This window comes from Aptenodytes forsteri, unplaced genomic scaffold, assembly GCF_000699145.1.
Source record: "Aptenodytes forsteri isolate BGI_AS27 unplaced genomic scaffold, ASM69914v1 Scaffold75, whole genome shotgun sequence".
Classification (NCBI taxonomy): domain Eukaryota; kingdom Metazoa; phylum Chordata; class Aves; order Sphenisciformes; family Spheniscidae; genus Aptenodytes; species Aptenodytes forsteri.
The window spans coordinates 959,003-967,991 of NW_008794171.1; the positions used below are offsets into that span (position 1 = coordinate 959,003).

The window sequence follows — 8,989 nt, forward strand, 5'->3', positions numbered from 1 at the left end:
TCTTGCTGCGAGGCGGGCAGGTGGGAGTAGGCCTGCCAGCCTGTGTGGGGCGGTCCCTCCCCAGCTGAGGGCAGCGGCTGTGGACGCCGGGCCGCTCCTCAGTGAGGCCTGTTGATGATGATCATCCTGAACGAGCGATGTACGCTGCTCCTCAGGAGCAGGAAAGCTGTCTGCCTCAGCTGTAGGCTTCCAGTGTTGGAGGGGATGATGGGATCTGTAGCTGCACTTCAGACCTGATTTTTCCAGTTCATTCATGCTGGGTGTGGGCAGTTCTGCTCTTCCACATTTTTTGAGTAAGGTATATCCTCTTCAGAAGTTACTGTGCATCTTTAGTTTTGTTTGGTGCTGATTTCTGCATGTGTCTCTTAATAATGATATTGTTAAGTCAAGTGTATGTAACAAAATATGCATGTCCTTGTACTTTTTTTTTTTTTTTGGATGGCATAACGTAGTAAGTGCTTTGTTTTACTGGTTTATATTTTGGTGTGTTGTCACAGCCTTCCAATGGAGATAAAAGCAGTTGTCAGAAGATATGAAACAAGAAATAAGACAGCAGGAACAGAACTGTCATCATCCAAATCCCGAGTTGATTGGAGACGTACTAAAAGGGAGCTCATACTACTTGACAGCAATGATGAATCCTCAGGTACCTCTGAGGAGGAAGAGCCTAGTGCATCAGAAGATGAAGTAGACGAAAAAGATGAAACTGTTGTGAAGAACAGCCTTTCAGATCAGAAAGAGAAAAGCCACGATGGGGAAGTAACAGAAGATGGTGAGGATGAGTGCATTGTGCCTGGGAAGCGTAAAAGGTTGAACACCTCTGTCTTGTATGACAGCGATGAAAGTGAGGACAGTGATATACTTGTTAGAAAAGTTTTTGCTAAACGCCAGTGTATAATGGATGAAGATGAGAGTTCTGAAGAACAGCAACCTGATAAAACCTGCCCTGCAGAAAATGTTTCTACTAATAGGAAACAGAAAGTGTTTGCAAAATTGAAAGAACTTGCAAGACAAAGAGCAACTCGGAGATCCTGCAGCAGTGAAAATTGTGAGGTCTGGATTTTATCTTTGAAATTCAACTGGAGAAAATGCTGAATGTAGGGGAATGCGAAGACTAATAGATCCAAACCAATGGGATTTTATTTATTTTGCTTTGTTTATTCATGACAAATCAGTAGTTCTGTCACATTTTAACAGCTGTCATGTTAACTAGACAACAATATTGACTGCTGAAAACCTTTATCTTGAGTTTAATTTTAATCACTGAGGATTTAAGAATTTCCTTTCATTTGCTCTTTCAGGCATTCTGATGGCTAAGCAGCTTAGAATGCAGGTATCTATCTTCTCCACATAGTCAGAAAGGAAAAACTTCTTTATTATTCCTTTTTTTTCCGTAAAGAAGAGACGCATGAAAGGACTATCAAATGATTTTTATAAAGAAGCAAAATACCTGCTGAAGTAACTTAGAGATCTCTTGTTAGCTTAATTCCTACACATAGACTGAAGAGAGGTACATGGAGATGGCTGATTTAAAGCTGAAAGTAATTATCATCTAGTACAGAATGATGTATTTTTTGGAAACATATTATTTCTTCTTAATTGAATAAATGGTGTTATTAGAAGGTCAAAAATCTTACCCAGTGTATGTAGTATTTCGTCATTGCAAATACTGAAAATTCTTGTGTTTGAAATACTTCTTAAAATTTAATTAGGATTCTAATGGTGAAGCAGAAATAGAAGAGGAACCACTCTGTCACTTGCCCCTCACACCAACAGAAGGTAGTGAAACTGACAGTGACAGCATGAAAGATTTTATAGTAGAAGAAGAGGAAGATGATGATGACAGCACAGAGCACGTAAAGAGTGAAAACCAGCCACAACAGAAGGAACTAAATACATCAAATAGCGAGTTGCTGGCATACTACGTCCCACACTGTAAGATCAAAATTAGTGACAGTTTTATATGTATAACTTGCTTGTAGTGCTATAATAAATATTAATGAACTGTAAATACAAATACTATGTAATAGGATATGATAGTTTAAAAGCAGATTCCTAAAAGTCTTCAATTTATTGTGGAAGTACTCTGATTTCCACAGTAAACTTTTACAGTCTTTCTGTGTATTATTAAAAGGAGGGTATAATTTGGGTGGAAGGAAGGGAAACCCTATTGCACAGATTAAGTTGGTCTGATTTAGGATAAAGTGGGCTATGATGCAGTCATTCCTGTGAAGACCTAAAAGCATCATCCTCCATCTTCTGATAGAGGTTAAGAGCAGCTATGTTAATTCTGGCCAAATTCTGTTCTGGAGAGTGATGTAAAATTCTTGCCATGAGTTTGCGGTTTTGGGGGATTGTTTGGTTTCTTTGCCTTTTTTTTTTTTGTCTTTGATGTATTTTTATTCCATGGTGGTGAGACTTGGGAGCACAGGTCTATAGGGGTTTCTGAATTCATTGGTCAATTTCAGCCAAACTGCACAGAGGGAGAAAACTTTTCAAGTTGATCTTTTATGAAAACTGGTATCTGGATGGAGCAGGGAGATTTGAAACAGAACTGTATGCTAGTTATCTTCTTACGTATTTTGTTGTTCAGAAGCAGGTATGTACTGACTAGGCAGTCGGTGCTAGTGTAGATGGTCACAAGCATTTGTGGTATTTCTTCCCAGTAAGGACTTGAGCAGAATTGTGTGTACTTGAAAGAAAGTTTAAAAAAAAAACCAAACAAAAAACCCACACATAAGCCTGGCCTTCTCTGGTTTGCATTATTTCCTGCTATTCATAGAACAAATTATTCTCTTCTTTTGGTGTTTGTAGCTCTTACTGTGGGCTCTTCTTGCTGAAAGGATGTGTGACTTTAGGATGCTAAAATTCATTAAGATCATTGGGATGAGAAGCACTATTTAAAGGCAAGGTCTTAAGGGTGTGGATGTTGTATATTGAAATTATTTTTAAATCCATATTTAAATTACTTCAAAATTCTAAATTTACAATAATGGAAAAAAAAGAGTTCTTCTTACAGGACTTCTAACATTGCTTACTTTTGTTGTTGTTGTTTTGGTAAATTCTGGTTATATTGCTTTCTTCCCAGTATCTCGCTGTGATCATTATGTACACTTCAAAAGAATAGTAAAGGCTTTCCTCATAAATGCAATTGATGACACTTTTCTGAGCTCATTGTATGGTAAGTAAATTGCATTAAATAATATAATAGTGCCTTCAAAGTTATACAAAGACATTTATTCTAGGGAAAGATGTGTCTCCTGATTAGAGTATAGGACTGTGAGTCCTGAGATCTGTTCTTGGTTTTGCTGCTCTGTAACTTTGGGGCGGGGGGGGAATCTATCTGAAAAGGATAGAGTAATCTTGGAAAAATGCGTAGACTTAATTCTTTTAAGCCTAGAAGGCATTCTGAGGGAAGCGTTTCTGTGTACTAATCAGTAGTAACAGTTCCAGCATGAAAGTGAAATTCATTTCAAAGTAGATAATGAAAACATTGCAAGGTCAGCTGATTTGTCAAAATGTCACGTGCTTCATAGCTTTTTCTGAGGAATTTGATAGATAATAAATAATTTTATTTATGGAGATTATTCCATATCTGATTTTTTTTCTTTTCCTTTTTTTTTTACATTTGTGCTTTCAGATAAAAATTTCAGCTCCAGTCAGTACTTGTCTTGTTCTTGCTGAGGAAGTGCTTTCTGGCATTTGGCCTAGTGGGGCTGAATGGCAACCTCACGTGTAGTTTCAGAAGCGCTGTAAAGAGGGGATTAATGGGAGGACTGTCAGTGTCAGGTTGTGGAAGGAGTCAGCAGAGTGCCAAAGGGAGGAAGTTTTGGTGTCATGAGGAACTAAGAGGGAATGAAGAAACTGAAGTACACCACAGACTTCAGAAAAAAGGCTGTGTATTCCTGGAGCTAAAAATTTCTTTCATCTGCCTCTGCTAGTTCTTTCAGGTGTTAGTTTTGTTTTGTTTTACCAACTGAAAACAAGCTTATGAAAAGTCTAAGGAAACTTTGCCAGTTCTATGTTGTAATAGCTTCCTTCTACTTCAAACTGTATCTGCTCTACAAAACTAACAACTTATTGCCAAGGTGCTGGAAGTAGATCAGCTATGCGGGTGAGTTCTATCTTTCTGAAGAACATTGTATAGTATAAACATAGCCTAGCATTACAAAGATATATTTTTTATAACACAGAATGGATTTTTCTGAATTAAGGGAAGTGAATCTCTTAATTAGTTTGAATCAAGAGCAGCTACTTTAGTAATAGAGTTCAGACTTGTCTTTTATTGTGAGGGACAATAAAACAGCCTCTTCAGGCTTTTAGTATGGCTGACTAACTGAAAATGCGTGTAAAGTGTATATGGAAAAACAGTTAATTGTAATTATGGTGGCTATAATGACAATTAGCTGTTTTTATATAGAAAGCTAGATAACCAGTGGTCCTCCTCAGTTCTGTTTGTTTGATAACAGCATTGCTAAAAGACTAGGGAAGGTAGCTGAATTTATTTGTATGTCTCTACCTGCTGAAGCTCAAGACAGTATGAATTGGCCTGCACCTGTGAAAGTCCTGTTTAATTCCTGGAGTCCAGCACGTACTTGGGAGACAGTTGTGGATTAGTGGTAGTTCTACTCATCCTCATACTTGTTTATTTCTTTTGCTTGAGTAAGTATTTGGAAGTACTTACACTGCCTAATTCAAGGCATCTGACTGTGCTGCTGAAGTGTAAAGGTCAGTTTCTTTGTGTTCTTTATAAGTGATGAAGAGAGTTGTCAAAATTTCTGCTGTGAAGCAGCTCAGAGCAGTTTGTTTTCATGGATTGCAACCTCCTCCCTTATACATTATGAACAGTTTACATAAACTGGACAAAAAGCTTTTTTTTTTTTTTTTCCCCTTTTCCATTCTTTTAAATGGGATCGAGTGAATGGGTCTCCATTTGGGACGACAGCTTTTTACTTTAACCTTGATTGTAGAGTTTATTCATGTACCTCTTGTGATACAGACTTTTAAAATAATTAAATATATCAGTTTATCAAAGATGCATGGATCACTTTTATGGATAACAGTAGCAAATGTATTCAGTAATAATTTATTAAAATCATTCATAGTTCTTAATATGCAGAAGCATAATGTCCTTGAAAATTTTATTTGAAGAAACTTGTACAACATAGGGTGGTCAGCAAATTAGTAATGACTCTCACTGAACAGATGGAACAAGACAAAAGAAGTATGCGCAAGATATGTTGCTCTCACTTCATTATTTGGATGACCGCTTCATTCAGCCTCGTCTTGAGAACTTAATCTCTAGAAGTCGCTGGAAAGATCGATATAAGGTATGTAACTTCTACTTCAAATAGTGAAGTCGATTCCAAATCATATTATTAGTGACAGATTTTTTTTTTTAATACTGTAATTCTCAGTAAAGGTACAATAATTTCTTTAATTATATATACTTTTTAAATAGAAACTCTTTGTTTTTTACCTTATGTAACTTGTTTTGATGTTTATAAATATTGGAAGTATTTTATGTGTTTATAACCAGATAAGCGTTCAGGTAACAGAACAGAATCTGTTCTCAGTTACCTGAATGCTTCTCCTGCTAACTTCAGCAGATAACTTTTTGAGGATTTTTTTGAGACTTGCTAAATGTTATAACAAAATTTCTTCCTCCTCCCACAAAAAGATAAACCAATATGTTTATAATGAACCTTCTACTACTTCAAAAAAAATGAAGTAAAAAATGAAGTCAATATACAGTAACTTAGTCATTGTATGCAAATTACTAGAATAGTATTAGTGTGATAGGTGTGGTGATCTAATAATCACTGTAATAATGGAGTATGGCCAGTGGAGAGATACAGTGTATTTATCTGAAGCAGACCAACTGATACAGGTCCACCCCCACCCCCTCCAAAAAAAAAAGAGATGAGAGAAAAATAGTGCCACGATGCGGGAGCCATTCTTCAGGTCTGAAGCCAAAAGAAAGAATTAATGAACTAGAACTGAGTGAAGTGTTGGAAAATGACTGAGAAGGTGTATGTTCACAACTGAATGGTGAAAGCCTTGAGATTTTAATCTCTTTGGTTTCTCTTGCACTAATTTTGTGTGAGTACAGAGTACTCAGCAGCCTATTTGAGGCATCTTTCAGTTTACGGAGATTCTTTAATGTTATTTGAAATCTGTTTTTCAGGAGCGTGTGGATTGTTACCCAGATGTTCGCATAATCTTGAAAAATCCAAAAAATATGTCTTGTCAGGCCTGTGAATTGAATCGGTATTGTAAGTTTAATGTGCTGCTCTCTGGAAAGCTTTATAATAGTAGAACTTTGGAAGCGGATGACTTCATGTCAGATGACAAGCAGGTAACTTAAAACAAGCACCCTATATAATTACTTTTAAGCTTTGTCTAGTGTTACAGAAAATCATACAAAGAATAGAAATCCTATCAACACATCTAATGTCTATAATGCTAGATGCAAGAGTTAAGCTACTGTACTTCCATGTCTAAACCCTATTAGTTTTTAAAATATGAGGACCATTTTGCAGTTTGGAGAAGTATAGTCTTGGATTTAGCCAGGAATTATGAAGGAAGTTCCTGTGAAACTTAAAAGGATGAATAGAGGCGTTCCCCTCCAGCGCTCCCCATCCTTTCTTATATGTTGGGAAAGAGGTAATGAAAAGTATCCTCAAATAAACCTAACTTTATCAAGAAAATAAATCTGATGTTTTTCTGTGACCTTTGTTTTTGCCTGCATCACAATGATCAGTGTGCTGTTTCCTCCCCACTTCTGCCACTTAATATTAGTACCTGATGCAGCACATGTACTTGCACTGCAGTAAGTGCTCATAAGTATACCCAGCCATGAGCTAGACTTCATGATAAAAAAGATAAAGGGCTGTAAGGCATACGATAGGGTTTATTGATAACTCTTGCCCTCAAGTCAAAATTGATACTTGCCTCAATTTTTCCTCTGCTTCAAATCTCTGCAGTCTGAGTGTCATCCAGGGCAAGAAGGAAACTAGGTACATGGCATCCTGCACATCCTCCTCAGCATGCTTGTCTTTTGTGGTGCATGGGGAGGCAGTCTGAAACTGTGTGTCAAAGAGGCTGATGGCACGCATGAAGATTCACATACTAACCAAAGTTCTAAGATGAGCACTCGATCAGTTATTTCTAAAGTAGCTTTTTGTTTTGTCAGAGAACATTTAATAGAAGATTGAAAATCCTAAAGCGAATGCAGATCTTAAAGAAAGGAAAACCAGTGGTAAAGAAATTACATGACTGAGTGATGCTCTGAACATGCCTGGCGTTCCTGGTACCTGAGGAATACTATGATTTTTTTTTTTTTTTTTAATCTTGAATAGATTCTATCTCCATATGCCAGGAGTCTGAGGCTTTAAATCAGGAATGACATTTGCCTCAGATTTACATATATCCTAAATATCAGAATGCCTTTTCACTGAAATTAGATCACTTGAAAGCCCTTTACCTTTGTGTGTGCCTATAATGCCCTTAAGACTTTCCCAACAGGAATCTTGCATTGATTAGCTTTCAGAAACATTATAAAAGTAACTTTCTGTATAATGGACAATCATCTCCATTCAATGATTTTGTTTTCTGTTTTGTTGCAAGTAAGATTTGTTCTACATTGGGTCACTAGGTTTGCTAAGTCTGTGCCTACTATGCCTCTAGCATTTGGAGCGTCCACGTGCACTCCAACAGTTCTTGTTTGCTCTGGGTCAGAACGTTGAGTGAAATAGTGCCACTATCATTCTAATAGTCCAAGTGCAGCCTAGTCAGAATGTAATGCTTCGTTCTTCAGATTTTTTCGCATCTCCTATTTCCCATGTAGCTATTCACTCAGGACAAAGTATCTTGACGTCTCAGTTGCATTGACACTTGAAATTGCTGATGTCCTTTTGAGAAGACTTGTTCCTAACTACATCAATACATTTTATTAGAACCCTTTTCTTATTACTGCATTATCAGAACTACTTGTCCAAACTGGAAAACATTTCCATTTAGGTAGTTTTGCAACTTTTTCTCACTCAGTTGTCTCTACTAGGACATTTTGGATTAAATTATATTTTTGGAATGAAACACATCTTTCATGTTGTTACATGATGTTGCACTAGGCAGTCATTTTCGATGACTTGAGCAGTCAATTTTGTTGTATTTCACAGCTGAGACTTTTGAAGACCTTGACTCTTAAGAACCTGGGTGTTCCTAATATTTAGGTATCTTCCCTTCAAATTTACAGCTACCAGTAATTGTTATGATTAGGTGTGCATATGACCTTCTTAAGTAATGTAATTCATGACCTCTTATGATAAACTCAAAGCACACGATTTGTCAAGAATAAAATATTGCTACAGTTGTGTACCAAATAAATCGTGAATAAATTAGAATAAAATATTGCTACAGTTGTGTACCAAGCTGATATCCAAGTTCTGCCTTTCTTCCCTTTCAGGAGCTGTAAAAGGTATACTCCTTTTCTTTGTGAGTGTAGAAGTATTTTTGAATACAGCTGAAGTTCCTCACAGTATTTGCTGGAAAGAAAAAAGTGTCAAAACAAGTTGTATTTACAATATATTTTGAAATGCAGTATAATAGGATTTCTTATACAGAAACTAAAGTGAAGCCCTCATCAAACTGGAAGTACACCTTGCCGAAGCTCAAGCCTATATTGTTTGGATCTTTGCAAATATTGTAACTGTGCTGGTTTTGGCTGGGATAGAGTTAATTTTCTTCACAGTAGCTAGTATGGGGCTATGTTTTGAATTTGTGCTGGAAACAGTGTTGATAATACAGGATGTTTTAGATACTGCTGAGCAGTGCTTACACAGAGTCAAGGCCTTTTCTGCTTCTCACAGCACCCCACCAGCGAGTAGGCTGGGGGTGCACAAGGAGTTGGGAGGGGACACAGCTGGGACAGCTGACCCCAACTGACCAAAGGGATATTCCATACCATATGATGTCATGCTCAGTATAT

General features: G+C 37.0%; 1 protein-coding gene across 1 annotated transcript in view; it reads left to right on the plus strand.

Moving 5' to 3' along the window:
* The first annotated feature begins 225 nt into the window (after positions 1-225).
* CCDC82 (coiled-coil domain containing 82) overlaps positions 226-8,989 on the plus strand; it is a 15,614-nt gene continuing 6,850 nt past the window's right edge. The window contains exons 1-6 of the mRNA XM_009282057.2: positions 226-298; positions 498-1,053; positions 1,713-1,935; positions 3,089-3,181; positions 5,206-5,330; positions 6,188-6,358. Coding sequence (XP_009280332.1) covers positions 505-1,053; positions 1,713-1,935; positions 3,089-3,181; positions 5,206-5,330; positions 6,188-6,358 — 1,161 coding nt within the window. The 5' untranslated portion in view covers positions 226-298; positions 498-504. The remainder of the gene's footprint in view (positions 299-497; positions 1,054-1,712; positions 1,936-3,088; positions 3,182-5,205; positions 5,331-6,187; positions 6,359-8,989) is intronic.